We start from the raw sequence: 22578 nt of genomic DNA, 5'->3' as shown, positions 1-22578 counted from the left end.
GTTGTTGTGCTTTGTGAATGAACTGGTTGCATTTCGAAAATAAAATTAGTTGTAGAATTTTAATCTTGAACTTTAAAAAACAATAACATTTTCTCTTCTCATAAAATCTCACTCAAAAGATATATATATTTTAAAAAAACATATATGATAAAAGATCGATAAGATTTCAAACTAGTATCTTAATCATACTCATATATCAAGGCCATTAGTTAGGTTCGGTTAATTTTGTATAGAATTTAATTTTAGTAAAAAAAAAAAAAAGAGAGAGAGAGAATTCTATGTTACTACTTATAAAAGTTACATGATGAATTAGCCCACACATTTTTTTTTAAACAAGTTTTTAGAAGTATATTTTTTAGTTTTTAAAACTTGCATTGATTTTTTAAACTATTAATAAAAAGTATATAAGAAATGAAGAAATTTGAAGGTGGAAGTAGTGTGTAAAAATAAAAAACTAAGGCCCGATTGGGCAACCATTTTATTTTTTGTTTTTACTTTTGAAAATTTAGTCTATATCATCAACATTTCTTACAATTATTTGCATCTTCTTGAGTACGATGGTTGAATTCTTACTCAAATTCTTAAAACAAAAATAACTTTTTGAAAGCCACTTTTTTTAACTATAAAAATTTGACATGGTTTTTTAAATCATTGGTAAAAAGTAGATAACAAATGAAGAAATTTGGAAGTAGAAGTAGTATCCATAGATTTAATTTTAAAAAAATATAAAAATAAATAAAGATCTCGTTCAGTTATCATTTTGTTTTTTGTTTTTTATTTTTGAAAAATAAATTTTATTTCCTCATTTTTTTTCTCATAATAGTTTGCTCCCTATTTCTTTCATGTTTCTTATAATGATTTGCATATTTCTCAATTACAATCGTTGAATTTTCTTAACCAAATTAAAAACAAGAGTTACTTTTTAAAAACTATTTTTTTAGTTTTCAAATTTTAATTTGGTTTTTTAAATCATTAGTAAAAAATAGATAACAACCGAAGAAATTTGGAAGTGAAACTAATTTCTATATGCTTAATTTTAAAAAATAAAAACAAAAAAAATCAAATAATTATCAAACGGACCCAAAATAATTACCAAATGAGACCAAAATAATTATCAAATGGGATCTAAATGATTACTAAATAAAACTTTAATTACCTTTGATCCAATTTAATAAAAAATGAAACTTTTTATGATAAAAATTGTCACAATTAAATATTTATAATATATATATATATATATTATTAAAGACTAAATTTATAATTTGGACTTTTTCTCAGTCGCAAAAAATAGTGTAATTCAGGCGCTGACGTGGCTATTGACGAATTCACTTACGTCAGCAGGTACGGAAATAAGATGGGATTTTTAGTCTAGTTTCCCGCCGGTGCGAAAAACAATTAACCCGTCTACCACGTGAAGGCAACCCAGGACTCGCTTTTAATTCTTGGCAATCCCACAACTGCGCTACCGTGTCGTGTATTTCACGCGCTTTATTACGAATTTCGTTGACTGACGGTCAAATTTCCGAAACTGTGGATTCTTAAAATATTTTGGTGGGAAAATTTCTGAGTAGCATACTTTTCTTTTTCTTTTTTTTTTTTACCCTATTAATTTATTTTCATAAATATTAATTTTCATTTTACTTTAAAAAATACGTTGATGTTGACACACATTAAATGGAGGGAGTTCAGATATTGTACTAAAAAATTTTCTATTTTGATATTTGTTCAAAGTTATTTTTTATTAAAATAATATGAAAGAATAATAATTTTCATGAAGAAAATAGACTATATGGGAATATTATCCCAAATTTATTGAAAATCCCAAATTTTGATATTTACAAGTAAGATGTCCACGGGGCGGGGTCATAAATGTCATTCCCCATCCCCGTTTCCGCTCCCCATTTCATTTTCCATTCCATGAAATTTCGGAGATTCTCGCGGGAAATTTTTTTTCTGTTACTTTTTTTTTTTTTTTGTAAAATGTCAATTAATTTAAATCAGCAAATTTTAATTGAATAATTAATTTTATAACTAAATTGTTTATTATGATTAGTTTTATATGACAAATTGAATTTAAAGATTACTCAAATTTTGACCTAAAAAAACTAATTATTTTTTAGTAGAAAGAAATAAATATAAATCAAATTATTCACATATATAATCTAAATTTAAACATTCAATTTAAATATATTCATTGTATTTTCCAATAAATAATCAAATTTGAAATTTAAATGTAATATTTATACAATAATAATAATAACATAACAGATAACTATACTAAATAAATATGTAAAAGCTAATCGGGACGGGGTCAAGGGAATTTTTTTCCCCCGCTCCCTCCCCCATTCCCTGCCTGATCGGAAATCTCCGTCCCGTGAGAAAATTGATATCTCTATTTACAAGTACGCTTACTAAAGTTGAACAAGTTTTAAAGTATTGAACTAAAACATTAATTTAACCTTCTTTAAAAAAAATATTATAACCTTATTTATTTCTGTCAAAGAATGTAAGTTTATTTAAATTCAAATACAAATTTTCAAATGTGTAAGTTTAAGATTAAAACCGCATATTATTGTGTACTTTTCAATATTTTTTTTTACAGATCATATTAAATTGTGAAATTGATAATAAAGAAATAAGAAAAGGAAATGCCTTTACAAAATTAATAAATTCAAAGGTTTCACATTGATCATTAATATATATACAAGATCTTATATTGATTGGCTATGGCCATTGAAAATCAATGTGAATCCTTTATAATTTATATGAGATCTAAAACTAATAAAGGTTCTTGACCATTCCCACCTTGGATTTTTCCCCTCTAAAAAGTTAACTTATATGATTCTAAATTAAAAGCATGCTGCAATAAAATTAGCCTCTTTTAATTTGTTTTAATCAATATTTAAAATTATACAAAAATCATTTACGTGATATTTCTAGTTATTTACTCCAATTTCTATTTTATTTATAGTTCTTCAACTGTTTTTATCTTGAAAGACTACAAAATAATTAACTTAGGGAAATATTCGTGACTTTCTCTCAAATATGCAAATTAAACTATATGTATCACACACTTTCTATAGGATATTCAAGTCATCTATGATTAAAAAAAACTTTACAATAAAGAATACTTATATTTAGGTTAATTGTTCTTAAAATTAGGTGTGAAAATGAATACATAACTAAGCATTTAACTTTTAAGTGTAAATACGTTTTTAATTTTATAATTTTTTAAAATTCAGAACAAGTCGAGTTCGAACTTATGATATAAAAGTCAATAGCATATAAGCTATATCAGTTTCCATCCACTAATGTCAAAGATATATCAAAGGACTCTTATTTATTATCTACTAATGAGTCATGAGACCACCCTATATAAAAATTAATGTTTTTTTCATTGTATCATTATTAGTCTAAAGGAGTTTATCTTTACTTAAACCATATGTCTCATTGACGCAACATAACTCAAAGCTCAATTTAGAGCTCCACCTTAGGAATATGTATTGAAAAGATCAAATAATATGTTTAGACTTAAAATTTTAGTGGGCATGTAAAAAGTATCTAATAAACGTATAAGCATCTAGCTTTGTGTTTAATAAGTATCTTGCATATTGATTTTTTTTTTTTTAAAGCAACCAATTTATTAGATGTTAGATTAAATTTATTTGTGTTTATTTGGACAATTCAATAAATTGGTAGAATTTAGGGGGAAAAAACAAGATAGGTAAATCAATTACCTATTAAACACTGAAATTAAAAATTGGTAAATTTATTAGATACACAAATAAAGTTCAAGTAACATCTCATCATGAGAGAAAAAGTCGACGACATCTCATTATACACTGAGATTCTCATGTCCGTTCTTAGTATTAGGTATGACAAAATGCATACTCTTTTGCACACTTAGAAGATAAACGTTAAGTATTTGACATGTCACGAAATGATATCTTATTTTATTTTATGAGTTTCACACCATTTCAATCGATTTCTTTTATGAAAAAAAAAAACAATAAATGAAAAATCATACTACAATTGTAGGACATTTGGTACGATAGGGATCATCTTGAAATTTGACTTCGCTTTTCAATTTGTTCAATTTTTTTGCCTTCAGCAGATGTCATCACATTCTGAATTTACTATTTTAACCCTTCTTCCTTCTCTCTTTTGTAGTTTTTTCTGCCTTTCTCTCTTCCCCCCTCCCCCCATTTTTTCTTCCGAAAATTTATGTTTATGTCACTTTTTTTTTTCAGCGAGATTTCTTTCCCACCCTATTTTCTTCAGTTGCCCCTTTTTTTTTACGATTTTTTCTATTTATCTCTACGTCGTCTTCTTCTTCTCAAATCAAAGATATAAGTTTGAGTGCAAATAAGAACAGAAAAAGAAGCAAGAGTGAGACCAGGAAATGAGAGAAAGAAACGAGAGTGAGAATTCAAATGAAGGAAAAACTCAAAGGAAAAAAACTACAAAATTGATGAAGAAAAAGCTAGACGAAGAAACGAAAGATGAAGAAACAAGAGGCAGAAGTAAGAGAAAGAAGCTAGAGAAATAATTCAAAAGGGGAGGGGGGAATAAAGGATTGCAATGTGAATTGGGCAATGAGATGAATAAGCGGGAGAAGCGAGGTGAAAGAACTAGAGGAAAGAGCGAGAAATCCGATTTGCGCCTAGCCATGCGTACGTTTTGGGGTTAAAACGATACTTTCTCATGCGACTGACGTAAGCAGAATGTCAAATTTCGAGCGTTTTTTAAAAAGTGATGCCAAATTTCGAGTGGACCCCTGAATAGGGGTCATTCGTACAAATTATTTCCCACACTTTACTTTTTTTTTTCTCTCTCTCAAACTAATGACGTTGTCGTAGTCTACAATCATGTGATACTTACACAACAATGTATTAAAACAATCACAACAATAACAAGATTGAAAAATCCACAATCTAAGAAATGTTTCTTAAGGTTTGATTAAATTAATTACAATTTTAATCTCTACAGTTTGGAGAAAGTTAGGATTTAGACTCAATGGTTTATATTTGAATTTAATTCGTAAACTATGAATTATTTATGAGGGTTTTTACCAAATTTTATAGACCATTATGAGATTTGATTAAACTAAATTAACTAAATTCTAACTTTTAAAGCCATAAAAATTAAATTCTAACTTTTCTATAAACTATATATACATAAATTTAAAAGTTTTGAGATGAAATAAACACATAATTTAAAAAAAAAAATGATTATAAACTTTGGAATTTATGTTAGAGACAATGACCTTCCAAATATCTTCAGAATGATGTGATAGTTTTCCACTTTTGGTATAAACCTTCATAGTTTTGCTTTTGGTTTCACCCAAAAGGTCTCATGCTATTAAAGATAGACTTTGTCGCATTCCTAACAAATTAGACCCCATTTAGTAACTCTTTGATTTTTTTTTTGTTTTCATTTTTTATTTGTTGAAAATTTAGCCTATAAATAGTAAACACTAATTTTAGATTTTTTTTAAAAATAATGATAAAAATAGGGTTGGGGTAAAGTATTCCCAAAAATAGGAGTTTAAATCGTGTACCGGGTACACGATTCCCTAGCCACCTGGCACACCCAGTCTGATGTGGCAGTCATGCAGGTTTGACTGAGGGAATCGTGTACCGAGTACACGATTACCCTAAGTCGTGTACCAGGTACACGACTTCCATGCCTTAAAAGCTCCGCTCGAACCCTTCTTCTTCCTCACCGAAACGCCTATTCTTATTCTCTACCGTCATTTTTCCTCACCGAAACCATCGTTGATTTTCCTCACCGAAGCCTCTATTTCACCGAAATCTTCCAAAATTTCGATTTTGCTCGACTTTCAGTCCTGCATTTGATCTTCACCGAATCTAGCGGTCGTGTTGCTCGATTTTCCTACATTTTTTGCTACCGAATTTTGCTTGGTATATTTCTTTCTCTGGTTGGGCTGATCTGTATTTATATGTATGTTTTTGCATGTTTTTTGGCTGAATTTTGCTTGGTATATTTCTTTCTCTAGTTGGGCTGATCTGTATTTATATGTATGTTTTTGCATGTTTTTTGGCTGAATTTTGCTTGGTATATTCCTATATTTTTGTATAGTTTATGTATGTATAGTTTATGTATAGTTATAGTTTATATATGTATAAATAGTATAGTTTATGTATGTATAAATACTTATAATTTATGTATGTATAAATACTTATAGTTTATGTATGTATAATTTATGTATAGTTTATGTATAGTGTATTATATAGTTTATGTTGTATAGTGTATTATATAGAAATCTTATATGTATAGCTTATGTATGATTTAGTTTATATATGATTGATTTAAACTTAGAAAACTTAGAAAGCTTAGAAAACTTGGAAATTAGAGTTTGTTGGGTTGACATATTAACATATTTTTTTTGTCAACTATAACAGTTGAAAAAAACATAATAAATACGCCGATGCGTCCTGAAGATTTAGTAATTCTTGAACCTGAAAATGATGGAGATAATGACATCGACGTTGAAGTGGATTAATTATTTAGAAACGACAGTAGTGGTGAACAAGATCTTGAGTTGGTACCGTCGGAAATGTTCAACCAAATAGATTCGGAAATGACAAATTCAACGTTTGAACTAGGGTCTACTTTGGAAGAAAGGAATGTAGGAGTAGATAACTGTAGTTTAATACATAAGGGAATGTTATTTAATACCAAAAAAGATTTACAGTTTGCTGTAAAAAAATATTGTGTGACGGAACACTACGAAATTATCGTAGTGGAATCAAATCAGGACCTTTGGTATGTTAAATGTAAATCCTGGAGTGACGAGTGTGCTTGGAGGCTACGGGCATGTTGGTGCAAAAGTCATGGGATGTTCGAAATCACAAAACTTCAAGGAGAACACTCATGTTTGTTTTCAGAGTTGACACAGGATCATTCACAGCTGGATTCAAATTTCATGAGTATCGAAATTCAAAATTTGGTTAGAGCCTGTCTCTTATACACATCTAGATGTGTATAAGAGACAGGTCATGGGATGTTCGAAATCACAAAACTTCAAGGAGAACACTCATGTTTGTTTTCAGAGTTGACACAGGATCATTCACAGCTCGATTCAAATTTCATGAGTATCTAAATTCATAATTTGGTTAGAGCTGATCCTGGAGTACCTGTGGCCCTACTTCAAGAAGCCATTAAAAGACAATATGGCTATAATGTCAATTATAGACAGGTGTGGCAAGCCAAGTGAAAAGCGTTAATTGCTGTGTTTGGCGACTGGGAGAAATCATATTCGGAGCTTTCGTATTGGTTGAGTGCTGTTGTTCATTACAAACCAGGAACACGAACAGACTGGTTTTTCCTTTCCTCTAATATGCCAGATACGACTATTTTTGGACAAGTTTTTTGGTCTTTTGGTCCTGCAAAGAAGGGTTCAACCATTGTAGGCCATTAATCCAGATTGATGGAACTCATCTATACGGAAAGTATAAGGGGAAATTATTGACAGCCTTATCTATTGATGCAAACGGACATATATTTGCCCTTGCTTTTACTATCGTAGAAGGTGAGAATTCGTCCCGTTGGTCATGGTTTTTGTGGGCATTGCGTGAATATGTTACCCAAAGAGAGCGTATTTGCTTGATTTCTGACAGACATAAAGGCATCATTGCTGCAATTAATAATGAAGAAATTGGTTGGAGTGAACCCAGAGCGTACCACCGATATTATCTTCGCCATGTTGCCAGTAATTTCAATACAAAATACAAATCGAAGCAACTAAAAAATTTGGTGTTTAAGGCCAGAAATCAACACCAAAGGCGTAAGTTCATTCGGTACATGAAAGAATTGAAATAATTGCACCCTGAATGTCTTGAATTTTTTTCAGACATTGACTTAGAAAAATGGACACAGTCACATGAAGGTGGGTACCGCTATGGGTGGACGACCAGCAATGCAGCTGAATGCATGAACGGCGTTTTTAAAGGTGTTAGAATGTTACCCATTACTTCTTTGGTTGGGCTAACATTCTATCGCACAATATTGTATTTTGAATGTCGGAGACAAGAAATCAGTGAAGCACTCGATTGTGGGGATATATATACAGAATATGCCTTAAAGAAACTAAAAAGGTGGGAAAAACGAGCATCGGCTCATACGGTGACATCTATTGACAGGAAAAGTCAAACTTTCGAAGTACAAACTGGCATAAGTATGATTTTTCCCTACAAAGGACAACATACCCAAGTTTTATGCTTGAAAGAAAGGACATGTTCTTATAATAAGTGGCAATCATTCAAGATTCCATGCTCTCATGTAATTGCAGTTTGTAATTCATGCGTATGACATACCGACCACTTATTGATGAATGCTACAAATTGTCCAATTTCAAGCATTGTTACGAAGGCCACTTCCATCCAATTCAACACCCAGATTATTGGCCAGAATTATCATTTACAGAAATTCGTCCAAATGCGGACTTACTCAGAGAACAAGGTCGGCCAAAAAGTACGCTAATTCATAATGAAATGGATTGGAGAGAAGCAAGCCAAAAAGTGCGATGTACAATTTGTAAAAGAGAAGGACATAACAGACGCACTTGTCCACACCATACACTGGGTGCTTCATCGTCTTCGGGTCATTAGGATTTTTATTTTTATTTTTTTACTTGTATTCTTTATGTATTTATAATTTTCATGTAATTGTATATTTCATGTATTTGTATTCTTTATGTATTTATAATGAATTTAATTGTATATTTCATATATTTATATTCTTTATGTATTTATAATGAATTTATTTAATAAACTTATTTTATGTATATTTTATGTTATCGATTCTATTATGTAATATAATTTGAACTTTTTAGGTAATGAAGCCTGGTCCTTCTAATCCTATCCAATTGTATCAGCGCATCGTTCACAGGCAGTATGGGATAATTCGTCCACTATAGTGTTGAGTTGTCGGAGGAGGGAGGCGACTGCACAAAGTACTATCCCATTTGATCATCGCATCATTCTATATGTTCAGGAGGCAGATTTTCTTGGGGTTGCACATATTGGTTTCATCCAGTTTAATTGACACCTGATTATTGCTCTAGTTGAGCGTTGGAGACCAGAGACCCACACATTTCACCTACCCTGTGGAGAATGCACTATTACGCTGCAGGATGTCGCCGTACAATTTGAGTTAAGAGTGGACGGGCAACCACTGACAGGCTCACTACAGTATGACTGAAAGAACGTCTGTGAAGATCTCTTAGGCGTTCTACCAGAGGATCTGAAGGGATCAAGATTGAGTATCCCTTGGTTGGCGTTCCAGTTTCCCGAATTAACTTCCGATGCTGACGACATCAGTGTACGTAGCACTACAAGAATTTTGGCCTGTAATGTTGGTTAGAAAAAGTGAAACTAGATGTATAATGTCGGTTTAAAACCGACATTAAAGATCCGCTTTAAAAAAAAAAAAAAAAAAACATTAAACTTCCAATTTGTCGACCCCCCCCCCTCCAAATTTTTTTCATTTTCCTCTCTTCTCCTGAAAAACCCTCCCTTTCGCCGATTTCCTCTTCAATCTGTCGTAGCCCTCACAATCGTAACACAATCGATAGCCATAGTAGATTTGGCATTCTTCACGCGTAGCCATAGCAGATCTGGTGTTCTTCACGCGTAGCCATAGTAGATCTAGTCATCTTCTTCTAGGAGATCCACCATCCATTCTGTCGAAGCCCAACCGTTCGTTCCGTTATTGAAGGTGGGGTTGTCTTCACTATTGCCTTTAGGTTTCAGGTGAACTTGGCGTTGTCCGATTTCAGGTGGGCTATCGTTGGTTGTCTGAAGTTGGTCGCGTGGGTTGTGTGTCCAATTTCAGGTGAGCTCTCTGATTTGATTATGTTCAATCTAGGGGAGCTTCCATTAATAGAACATTTCAGGTGAGCTCTTTGATTTCCTTCTGAAGATGTATTCTTGAGAACCCTTGAGATCTTATTCAACGTGTTTTCCCAAGTTATTTCATAAACTGATCTCTGATAGTCAAATTCGCTGGGCTTAAAATAATATGAAATTATATGTCTTTTCTATTTTTCACAACATTGAATCCGATTTTCCTCTTCTCAATGCTCATGTTATTAAGGTTATTTTTAAGGTTAGGAACTTAATTGAATTTTCCCCCCTTTCTATTCCACACTTGTAAGCTTTCTGTTCATGGTGATCTCCTATTTTATATCAGAATATCAGAGATTCTATGAGAATATTAGAATTGTTTCGAACAAACACAAATTACTTTGGTTAGAAAATGAGGGGTTCTGTCCTAAAATTGGTATTTCAGTCACTGTTTTGCACTGGCACAACATCAGTGAGTTTTCCTTAGGTAAAATTTTGTAATACTAGAATTAAATTCTCTTCACTAGACAATTAATCATATGCCTGGTGACTCCTTCATATTTTAGTTTGGACTTTGATGTATGAAACTAGATTGAAAATTTTATTTAATAATCTTCCACGAATAATAGGTATAAGTGTATAACCTATGAATTTGGAATTGTCTCCATATTTTTTGTCCTATTCTTTTACTTTCCATCTATGTTAGTACCATTATTGACACAATTTTATCTCATCCTCAGGAACTTGATTTCTTAAACGAGGCCAGGAACAGTGAGAAATGTTTGGATAATTTTTGGAAGTTGTCTCCCCATATTGCGAACTATATGTATGCTCCAAAGGTATATTGGAACTTAAGTACCTTAAAGTTATTGACCATGGAGTTTATGGATGGTGCTCAAATAAATGATGTTAAGGCCATTTAGAAGCTTAGGGTTCAACCATCAAAAGTTGCAAAATTAGTAAGACCACACATTTCGTTTATTCAAGAAAATTAGGTTTATTTATGAGCATTATTTATATTTTGTCTTCGTTCATTGAGTGTTCCTTTCTTTACCCACTTGATAGTCCTATATGTTCACGTGGTTTGTAAACTTTTATTTATTTATTTACAGTTGTATCTAACTAGCCAGAAGATGTTTTACAAGTTTAGGAATTCAGACTATTCATTGGGATGTTATTGTAAAATCTTTTTAAATTGCTTGCTTGACCATATTATGAATCAATGATAGGAGTTTTACGTAACTTGCTGATAAAATTACCTCGAACTTATTATACAGGTTAGTCATGCATTTGTTGAGATGATATATAAGCATGGATTTGTGCACTGTGACCCTCATGTTGCAAACTTGCTTGTCTGTCTCATACCTTCTAATAGAAGAAACATCTTTGGTGAGCTCTTACTAAATGATAGATTTATTTGTTAAAAAAACCTATAGATAACTTCTTGAGATATCAATCTTTAGCCTTTCCTGTTCTTTATGAGATAAAAAAAAAATGTTAATGTTGATTTGTGAATTCTTGTTCTGTCAGCACACAGGCAAGAGGAAGCCACAGTTGGTACTTTTGGACCATGGGCTGTATAAAGATCTTGACTTCAACATAAGATTTAACTATGCTGCCCTTTGGAAGGTATTTCCTTCTTAATTCATTGAAGTGTCGTCTCAATGTATTCTTGTTGCTAGCATGTCTCTGTCTTCACTTTCCATCTGATGTTATTTCTCTCCCTTAAAGTTAGGCTTTAATATTTTATGATGCTGAAGGAATAAAGGAAAACAGTAAGAAATTGGGTGCTGGGGAAGATCTTTATGCATTGTTTGCTGGAATTCTTACTATGAAACCCATCCTGAAACACTATTTATAGTGGAGACTGCTATATCATTCTTTACACCTACCACTCTGGTGAGAGGAAAGAAGATTATTTCTTGTGCTCTTGTTCTTGATCTAATGAAAGTACTCTTGATTCCTGTAAAAGAATAATTGCTTGTAAACAAGTGTAGGGATGTTTTCTCATTCCTTACATTTTCATATCATGACATATTTAAGTGCATTTTTACATAAACATATGTGTTTATTACTGTTACACCATTTTCTATTATTTCAAACCTCAGGAAGATCAAAAGATGACTACACGGTTGGCGAATACAATGTCCAACTCGCTGAAAGGGAGGCCTGTTTAGGTACCATAAACATAAAGTATACGTGATAAATAGTTTCTATCTTTGGGAATTTCCTTATCATATGCTTTTTTCTTTTGGCAGGGTCGTATATTTAAAGGCAAAGAGCCACCACAATTTATTGCCCTCTTTCAACCTTTTGTGGGGTGCTCAAGGTAGTAGTCTTATAAAGCTTCTTTCTTAACTCATCTCTTTTGATTATAATCACGTTGTAATTTCTTTTACAAGGTTCTGATGTGGAACTGAGAAGGTCCTGAAGGTCCTTGAGAGACACAGATAACTATCATTTTCTTAATGAATTCTGATGTAGGGTGGCTTGAGCTCTAGTTACAAGAAACTCATAGCAGATAAAGTCTTGGTTAATGAAACTTACACGGAAGATTCTGTTGCCTTTGTAAAATCATAATCTTTGTATTATTTGTCATTTGTGTTTTCAAGGCCTGAATTATTGTACTTCTTTTAAATTATAATTCTCTAGCAGAATTTGTGGATTAAATGTAATAGATTTACAATTCATACATGAATAATATGTCATAGCCATAGCGTTCGATGATGATGTGTCATGTTATACTTTTTTACCGAAAAAATGGATTTGGCAAGGGAACTTTAAAAAACAAACAATAATTGATAAAACGGATAGATTCGGGCTTTAATGTCGGTTAAGAATAATAAAAAAAAAAACAGGCTTTAATGTCGGTTGCAACCGACAGGCTTTAATCACTAAAGACCTTCAATGTCAGTTGCAACCGATACTGAAGGCTGTGTTATTGGTGTTATTGAAGCCCTTTAATGTCGGTTTAAAACCGACATTAAAGGGCTTTAATAACACTATCTTTAATGTCGGTTAAAACCGACATTAAAGGCAACCGATATTAAAGGGCTTTAATAATAATATCTTTAATGTCGGTTAAAACCGACATTAAAGCCTGAATTTCTTCTAGTGTAGGTACACACGAGCATACATCCTGCAACTTATTGGAGGATTTTTATTTGCCGACAAGTCAAATACATTGGTGCATCTCATGTTCCTCCCATTATTGTCTGATTTCGAGCATGCTTGTAGTACTCGTGGGGTGGTGCATGTCTTGCATGGTTGTACAAAGAACTTTGTCGGGCTTCCAATGCACAAGCGGCGGCCACTGATACTATTACAAGTGTGGGCTTATAATCGATTTCCAATCGTAGCACCACAAGTTCAACTACAGGCCCCAAATCATCGGCCATTTAGTGCCAGGTATTATTTATTTATATATTTATTTCGTACCATTCTATGTAAGAATATAAATTAATTGTATTTTTTATAATTTTAGATGGAGTGGTGTATTAACTGCCTATGAACAGTCAGCAAATATGTTACTCGTGTACAGGAAAACATTCGACATGCTGACGTCCAATCAGGTAGTTAATATGTATATAAATGAATATTTTAAAAAAAAAATTTATATGTATACTTATTATTATTTTTTTTTGTCAGGTTATTTGGACGCCATACTCACAGATTTGGTCATCCTTACCTGAATATTGTCGTGATGGTGAAGACATCTGGTTGACCGTTAGCCCTCTTATATGTTTCCATATAGTAGAGTGACATCATCTAGATCGTGTGCTGAGACAGTTCGGGATGCGACAAACGATACCTTCGTTGCCCTATACACTCCCAGAACTATACCAGATCGATTTAAGAGGTAAGCACGACCAAGGCTGGCGTCGAATCCATGCGGAATATTTATCCTACTGGCATGGACGACGTGATCGTTGTGCACATGGAGAATTAACAGATGGACCAGCTGTATCAGACGACTACTTTCCCTGGTACAATTCGATCACAAGGCGATTTATCTCACCAGACAACGCTTATTATTACTGCATGATAAGATATTTCAAATCAGATATTTTCCATATATATAATATGAATATTGTTTAATATTTTTTTTATCCTACAGAATAATTTTATCAGCGATGTTCAACAATATTCAGTGTAGAACAACCTTCCAGAATTGGGTTCAATGTGTCAGCAAACATTGATGAACGCAGAAAATATTATTCAATAAACAAGACAACCCAATGTTGCTGACACCGATCGAAGACGTCGTAGACGACAGCAACAACGGGGTGAACCTAATTTAGAAGGACACGAAGACACCCCCCCATGAGGAGTAAGGGTCAGGGGCGGTCGTTTTTAAATATCATATTGTATCATTTTCAAATTACAAATCTCAAAATAACTAATTTTAAATATTATTTAATATCATGGTATTTTTTTTAATATGAGTGCAAGATGTTTTCATTGTAGATTAAATATATAATTAAGTTTAATAATGAAAGAATTAAGTTTGACAATTAAAAAAAAATATAAGCAACAATGAAGGAATTAAGTTTTAACAATGAACTTAAAAAAAAAAAAAAATTATAAGCGAACTCGTGTACATTGACCGGTCAACTAGTCAGCTGACTGGTTTAAATGGTACTCGTGTACCGAGTACACGAGTATGCCACATGGAAATCGTGTACCGGGTACACGATTTCACTACTCTAAATCTGTTAATACTTTCCCAAAACACCTATTTTTGAAATTACTTCTCCCCCAACTCTATTTTTGTCATCATTTATTAAAAAAACATTATTTTTTTAAAAAAATCCTAATTTTACCTCTAAATTTCTTAGTTTGTTATTTACTTTATACAAAATTTCCAAACCTATGCAAATATTTAACAACTTAAAATATAGATTTTTTTTTTAATTATTATTATTGTTGATGGAAAATCCAACCAAGTGAACTCACTTGATTGTCACATACCGCCAATGGTAAATTTATAACTTAGAGAAGAGGTTACTGTAAAATCATTTTTTTTTTAAAAAAAAACACACTAGTGTGGTACTTGCAATGTTTAACTGTCAATGAAAATATTGAAATCTTAATTGTACGGATTTTTTATGGAAATATCGATACAATTTCGATTTCAATGGATATTTTTGATAAAATTATAAAAATAAAAAATTCAAAAAATAAATTTCAATTAGCAAATAACGATTTTATGATTTTTTAAACAAGTTAATATGTCTATTATTTATATTTTATTTACAATAGGGATATTTTGTTGCTTAATTATTATGTTTCATGGATTTTTCTAGGATATAATGGAAATATCAATTAATCATTCATGTTGAAATCGAACCAATGGAAACGTGGAAATATCGACGTGCCAACAAAAAAAATAATATTATGGGTGCTTGTCGCAGACACTCCAATGCTCAAGTTATATCTCAACACAACTGTAGTTTTTATGGAGTTGAGTTTACCTTTTGCAAGACCGTCATACTCTATATAATGGAGTTTAAGAGTCTTCCTTATTCTTTTAGGGTTAGGAATTTACTTCCTTTAACTATTTGAAAATCGGACACTCATAGATTGGACTTGGGTCACTAAAGATGTTCCATAATAGAAGGTCAATCTGGATTAACCACTCTCGAAGAATTGGCCTTAAACTTCAAACCCTAAACGAGATCGATGCGGGCCAAATGGTCACGAGGGCCAATTGTCTTTTTTTCCAATTTGTAGGATCTCTCTGAGATCCGTTTACTGCCTGTCTTAATATATTTTCTAAATTAACTCTTTTGGTTTTACTTTTATCTATAATTCTCCATAACAATTATAACAACAACAAAAAAAAAAAACTATGGTAATAAATGGAAAGAAAGTATAGTTATTATTATAATCATTAATATTTAAAAGAAAATTACGGCCTTAACCTTTTATTTGGACGTGTGAAAAAGAAGAAAGGAATAATTCAGTGCAGGAATCAGCAGCATAAAGAAATGAATGGTAAACAACAGTAAACAGTAACAAAAAAAAGGTAAAAAGCTGGCAAGAGATGTTGTGTTGGAGACCACCCAAAGCTTTGATTTGGCCGCAAATGGCTCGTGGCTCGAGACGGTGCAGTGCCCTACCTTAGTCTAGTCCACTCCAAACCACCCGGTCAAACTTCGAACCACTTCCCACCCAAATTAAATGCAGCGTCGATTGCGGAGCTCCCCGTGGCCCACTTCCATCCACGTCAGATTCTCAGTGGTTTCTAGTTGGTTGCCTCATTAACCAATACAGTTACAAAATCCGAATCCCCTTGGGCCCCACCACCAATTTGAAAAAAAAAAAAAAAACCTTTATCTCCTCCCTTTTTCTTTTTAAAATACAATTTCTCATTCATATTTTTTGAGATTTAAATTAAAATCCAATCACAGCCGCTTATCACGCCTCATCTTCGGATTGACGCAAAGCTTATAAGCATACACACCATTATTATTATTATTATCATGTTACTTTATTCCTATTAAATTATATTATTTTTCTTTTCGTCCTCCACTTTCTTGTACGAGCTCGTACTCTATTTCCGACGAGAATATTTACTTATAAAATTTCCACATTTTTAGCCTTTTATTCTCTATTTTGAAAAAATAAAAAATAAAAATCAATTTTTTAGATTAAATTACAGGTTTAGTTAAGTTTTGTGTTGGTAGAGTTTCAAATTTTATATTTAATAGGTCTATCAACTTAAATAATTATCTAAAAGATCTCTAACTTTCAATTTTCTAATTTTCTAGGTCTTTGACTTTTTTTTTTTACATCAGGTAAACTTGACAAATTCGGCTATTTGTAACGATTTCACATCTATCATGACATTTTTAAGGATTGTTTTCAAATATAAAAAAAATGAGTCAATTTATTGAGAGATATAATAAAATGTTATCGTCTATCAGCAATAGATAACGACATTTTACTATATTTCATAAACCGTTTAAGTGTTGTTTAGTCATGTGACCAAATTAATAAGGCATATAATTAATGTTGTTTTAGTGGTGAGGTTCAATATGTGAATGTAATTTCACTCCCCCATTCTTATTCCTTAAACCAAATATGTCTTTAAGGGTGTGTTTGAGACAAATATTATCTTAAGACTATGGTAACCACTTCTTACTACATTAAGTACTATTCTACATTTCCAATTAACTATAGTCAACACTATTTAAAATTCTAAAGGTTGATAGTATGAACTATGTCAGTTAAACTGCGCTCTTGTTCTATTTCTTAATTTGAAATCAAATTAAGTATTTAAACATTTTCTTAGGAAAACAAAAATAAACATAAATTTAAAAAACAGAAAACAAAGAAAAGAAATGGTATAATTTAAAATATTTTATTTGTTAAATTACAACTCCACCGGAGCACTCTTCCCCCTCTTTCTCCTGCATAAGTACTCCACCATCCCAATCCTTCACCCATCATCCCCATTTCTCTCCCTCTTCCCATAAACGCGTTTCTCCTCTAATCTTTTTCATTAAAAAAACAAAATGGCCACCATAATTTCTCTCTGCATTGCCTCTCTTCTCTCATTTTCCCTACTTGTCGATGCTAGAATCCCCGGAGTTTACTCCGGCGGCCCTTGGCAGAGCGCCCACGCCACTTTCTACGGAGGCGCCGACGCTTCCGGCACCATGGGTATGTTGTAATTAACTTCAACTTCTTCAAACTCTAATTGTTACATTCAATGTGTGTGCTGAACCCCCAATTTTGCAGGTGGAGCTTGTGGGTACGGGAATCTGTACAGCCAAGGCTATGGTGTGAACACGGCGGCGCTGAGTACCGCGCTGTTCAATAAGGGTCAGAGCTGCGGCGCTTGCTTTGAAATTAAGTGTGCTAATGACCCAAGATGGTGTCATTCCGGTAGTCCCTCGATCTTGATTACTGCTACTAATTTCTGCCCGCCTAACTACGCCCTTCCTAACGACAATGGCGGCTGGTGTAACCCTCCACGGACTCACTTTGACCTTGCCATGCCTATGTTCCTTAAAATCGCTGAGTACCGCGCCGGAATCGTCCCCGTGTCTTACCGCCGGTGAGTCCTTTAGTAATGCGAATTAATATTTAATTCGGTTTAAATACAATTTTTTGTCTTTATACTTTTAGTTTATGTTTTTTTTCTTTTATCTATTTTTAAAATATTTATTTTAGTTTTTATATTTTCAATTTTTATTTATTTTAATTTTTTTAGTTATTGTATTTTTAATTTTGGTTCATTTTGATTCCTTCAAAATGAGATTAAAATGAAAATGATGGTATCAAAATAATCATTTTTTAACAGTATAAAGACAAATAAACCAAACTCAAAAGTATAAAGACTAAGATGAATATTTTGAAAATATAAGGATAAAAATGAACTAAAATTAAAAATTGAATAGAGAACAAAATGATTTTTTTAAAAGTATGAAGACCAAAGTGAACCGTCCTAATAGTATTTGAACTTAATTAATTAAGTAGATTTAAATCTCTTTAAATTCCCGTTTTGCCCCTCTCCTAATTATATGAGTAACGAAGCCTTAAACTCTGGAAAATTGGATTTGTACATTATGTTTTATATAATGAAAAATAATTAGATGCATATACAGTCAAGTATTTAATTACAATTTGACATGCCTTAATTTATTTTTTGAAAAAATACATTTTCACGATATTATTTATTTTATAATCTAAATGATTCGTGAATATGTGTATAGCCTAATTGGATTCAAGTATGATTTTTTGTCCACACCAATAGTACAAAATATTTTTTATAAGTAAAATAAAAATTTGCTATATGACAAATATTGATGGATTAAATATGTAGACTGGTGCCTCCAAATATTTTTCAACTCCAAATAATTTAACTAATTATATCCAAACAATGACGAGGTTCTCGCAACTTAATATTTATATGTAGTATTGCCTGTTTTCCCGTTTTAGCCTCTAACGTTGAGGATATTTATGCAGAGTGCCATGCCGGAAGCAAGGAGGAATCAGGTTCACAATAAACGGCTTCCGTTACTTCAATTTGGTTCTAATCACCAACGTGGCAGGTGCAGGGGATATCGTGAGGGTTAGCGTTAAAGGAACAAGAACCGGATGGATGAGCTTAACTAGAAACTGGGGGCAAAATTGGCAATCCAATGCGGTTTTAGTGGGCCAGGCTCTTTCTTTTAGAGTTACCGGCAGTGACCGACGAACCTCAACGTCATGGAACATAGTCCCAGCCCATTGGCAGTTCGGCCAAACTTTCACTGGCAAGAACTTCCGTGTTTAACCGCAAGTTAACATTTTTACTGTGCTTTTTTTCTTGGAATTTACAGTTTTAACCTTTGTGGAAGTGTTGGTTTTTCTTTTTTCTTATGAGACTAATCTGATCTGAGCGTAATTTAAAGCAAGGATTGGGGGTATTATTGGAAAAGTATTTTGACTGGGGTTGGGTTATGGTTAAGTGAAAAGTGTAAAGGCTGAAGCGGCTGAATGAAGATTGTAAGCCCGCAGTCTTTGTTTTATAGACCATTTGAGTGTCACAGATTTATTTGTATTAATTTCTACTACTAAAATTATTATGAGTGTAATTTGTGTATTCCGTTTTTCTTGTATTAATTGTTTTACATTTTAAATGAATTATATTATTGTTTGGATCAATTTACCTACGTTTTTTAGAAAATAAATTTAAATAAATATCTCGATTAACTTGAACCCGTCCAACCAGAAGGTTTCATGATTGGGTTCATCTTTTAATAATAATTATTTGGATTGAAGAAATTAACAAATCAAACAATTGAGTTGAGTTTAAAAAATCTTTCAATCTAATTCAACTCAATTTTTGGACAGTTTAGTTTTCATATGTATTAAAATGTTATATGTTTGTTTTTATGGTTTTGAGTTTAATTTTCATTTACTATTTTGAGTTTCATTTTCATATGATCATTAAGTTTCAGTAATTACTTTCTTATCCTCTATTTTTATTAGTGAGTACTTTAGTTTATTTATTTTTGTTTTTGTTTTTTTTTATTAGGTTCACTTTTGTATTTGACATTTAACTTTTCATTGACAAATTTTTATGACGTAAATTACTAATCAATTTTAACAGAGTAATAAAAATAAGTGAACCAAAAATTGCAAGTGAGTATTTAATTAAATAATAAAGGTTAAAAAGTGAAAAATTCAAAGATAAAAATGTAATATTTTAAAATTCAAGGATCAAATAGAAATTAATTTCAAAATTGTAGGATTTTAAAATTTAAGAACTAAATAAAAACTAAATTCAAAATTTAAGGACCAAATTTTATGTGTTATGATAAAAATTTAAATACTTCAATAAATAATTCAATGAATTTTTTAACTAGTGAGTTTCTACCTTTTGTTAAATTATAATTTTACTTCAATGTCAAAGGTTTGGAATTCATTAAAAAAAAATAAAAAGAAAAGGTTGGTGGTGGATTTGTAAAAAGGAAAAAAAGAAAGAAAAGAATAGAAAAGAGAAGAGATGACTCAATAAACCAAAAACAAGTATAAAAGTGAAGTTAAACATTGTTAACAAATTACAGGCAAAGAAATAATAAAGATATTTCTTAAAAATTAATTTAATATTTAAAAAGAAATCAGTAGTGAAAAGGTTGGTCCAGAAAAATAAATATAAAGAAGTAAAATAGGAAATGGAAAGCAACAGAGTTTGGCAAATCATGGTGTGAAAGAAGAACAAAAGAAGACAAATTTATTATTTTTGTTATTCTTTATGAAGTTGTAAATTATGAGAAGGGCCAATAAAAGAAGAATTTGGTGTTGTTGCAATTACAGTTGCCTAAGGTTGGCACATGGGTGGGGTTGATTTTGAGTCCCTTTATAATGTATTTTCAACTTCCTCTTTTATTTCAATTTCCTTTTCACACCACTTTCAAATTGGACATTGGATACCCACTAACCCCAACTCCCCCTACAATAAAACTAAAAAGAGTAATGCAAAACAAGAGCCTATAAATATTCGTCATATTCAACTTATGTACATCTTGATTAATCTTAAACGTATTTTATAATATTTAATTGAAATATTTACTTTTTTTATTTGTGTCAAACGGGTTCCTCAACTTTAAAAAGTTATCTAAAAGCATGTTTAGAAGTGATTCTAAAATAGTTAAAATTTACTTTTGTCATTTTAAAATCACTTTGAATTATGCTTTTAATGGTTTGAACCCCATTTTATGGATTGAAAATTACATTTTAAAGTGAAAGATAAAAATCAAATTAATTTCGAGTGATTAAAAGCATGTTTCGAATTTATTTTGAACATGACAAAAGTGGTTTTAAGAATTTTAAAATCATTCACAAACATGGATTAACAAATCTTTAAACTTTAGATTTTGCATCTAATGAGTTTTTTTTGACTTATATAGTATTTCTTAAGAATCATGAATCTATTAGATATGACATTGAAAGTTGCATATTGTTAATTAAAAGAATATTAAATATGTTAGGAGCCTATTTGAAACATAATTGAAATTCATGGATCTATTAGATACTTTTTAAAGTTTAGTAGTCTATAATTTACAAACACGAAAGCCTTGAGACCAAATTTGTAGTTCAAGTTTTTTTTTTTAAAAAAAAAATTTGTTTTGACCAAATTAATAATTTTATTTTATCTTCACTATATACAACAATTATCACTCTAATGCTAAAGTGAGTTTAGCTCAACATTAGTTGACATGCCTCTTTCCTTGAGGTTAAAGATTCAATTTGCTCATCCTTGTAATTGTTGTGCCGGTAAAAAAAAGTTCACTCTCTTTTAAGTAAATTATCCAAAGATTAGTGTTCCTAGGAGATGACTTCAATCTCTTTTAGTATCATAATACCTATCCATATTTATAATGTAATAGATAATTTGTATAATATCTTTACTATCATCCTCGAAATTAGGAGTTCGATTATTGTTCCTATATTGAAGATAGTCTACCCAAAAAAGTTATTAATAATTTTAGATTAAAAGATTAAGAACGTTTTCATAGGGCCTAATCAAGCCCAATATTGATGGTGTGGGCCTAATATCATTCTTCATCAACCCATGATTCCAAACTCAGAAATTGGATAACCAAAACCCAAAAACCCAAAGTAAACCCCGCCGTCTGTGGGAATCGAACCCACGACCACATGGTTAAAAGCCATGCGCTCTACCGGCTGAGCTAAGACGGCCATGTATAGAAAATATTAATAATTTTAATTTGCTGTACTTATTAGACAGAAAATTAAAAATTTAGATTCTATCAGATTCTATTCGAATTTTGAAAATTGAGCTTTTAAACTCTTCTTTTACCTCCAAATTTTTATGTTATATTATTCCCTTAATGTTTTAATAATCAAGTTAGGTTTTGTAAATTAAAAATAAAAAATAAAAACATTATTTTAAAAAATTGAGTTGAAGAAAAGTAAAAAAAAAAAAAGGACAAAAATTTAAAAAACAGAAAACTAAAAAAAAATCCTTTTAGATAATTATTTTATTTTTAAAAATTAAGTTTATAGATATTATTTTCATATTCAAATTTATAATAGCCACCACAAAAATTCGAAACATTTCCAAAAAAACAAAAAAGAAGCAAATAAGGAATAGTTTTGTCCTGACATGTAATTAATGAGGGTGTAAATTATAAAAACCAGAGTTATTTTCTTTCACAGAAAAGGACTTGAATTTCAAAGGCAAGTACAA

General features: G+C 31.3%; 1 protein-coding gene and 1 non-coding gene across 2 annotated transcripts; one reads left to right on the top strand and one right to left on the bottom strand.

Annotated features, from left to right (window-relative positions):
* Positions 1 to 17279: 17279 nt before the first annotated feature.
* LOC120087678 (expansin-A4-like) lies at positions 17280 to 19464 on the top strand. The gene is made up of 3 exons (XM_039044533.1): positions 17280 to 17537; positions 17616 to 17934; positions 18846 to 19464. Exons 1-3 carry the CDS (start codon positions 17390 to 17392, stop codon positions 19153 to 19155), a joined length of 777 nt encoding a protein of 258 aa, XP_038900461.1. The 5' UTR covers positions 17280 to 17389; the 3' UTR covers positions 19156 to 19464.
* Positions 19465 to 21994: 2530 nt separating this feature from the next.
* Positions 21995 to 22067, bottom strand: TRNAK-UUU. Its single transcript has one exon. It is a non-coding gene; the product is annotated as a tRNA-Lys (tRNA).
* Between the last annotated feature and the right edge of the window lie 511 nt (positions 22068 to 22578).

Source organism: Benincasa hispida, chromosome 10 (assembly GCF_009727055.1).
Source record: "Benincasa hispida cultivar B227 chromosome 10, ASM972705v1, whole genome shotgun sequence".
In the NCBI taxonomy this organism is placed as follows: Eukaryota; Viridiplantae; Streptophyta; class Magnoliopsida; order Cucurbitales; family Cucurbitaceae; genus Benincasa; species Benincasa hispida.
The sequence above is the reverse complement of the archived record's forward strand: the minus strand, read 5'-3'. Positions and strand labels throughout refer to the sequence as shown.

Bases quoted from the DNA above. Each gene is read 5' to 3' on its own strand.
- LOC120087678 (XM_039044533.1), top strand. From the start codon at position 17,390: ATGGCCACCATAATTTCTCTCTGCATTGCCTCTCTTCTCTCATTTTCC. The intron at 17,538-17,615 runs GTATGTTGTAAT...CCAATTTTGCAG, and splicing joins CGACGCTTCCGGCACCATGG to GTGGAGCTTGTGGGTACGGG. The intron at 17,935-18,845 runs GTGAGTCCTTTA...ATATTTATGCAG, and splicing joins GTCCCCGTGTCTTACCGCCG to AGTGCCATGCCGGAAGCAAG.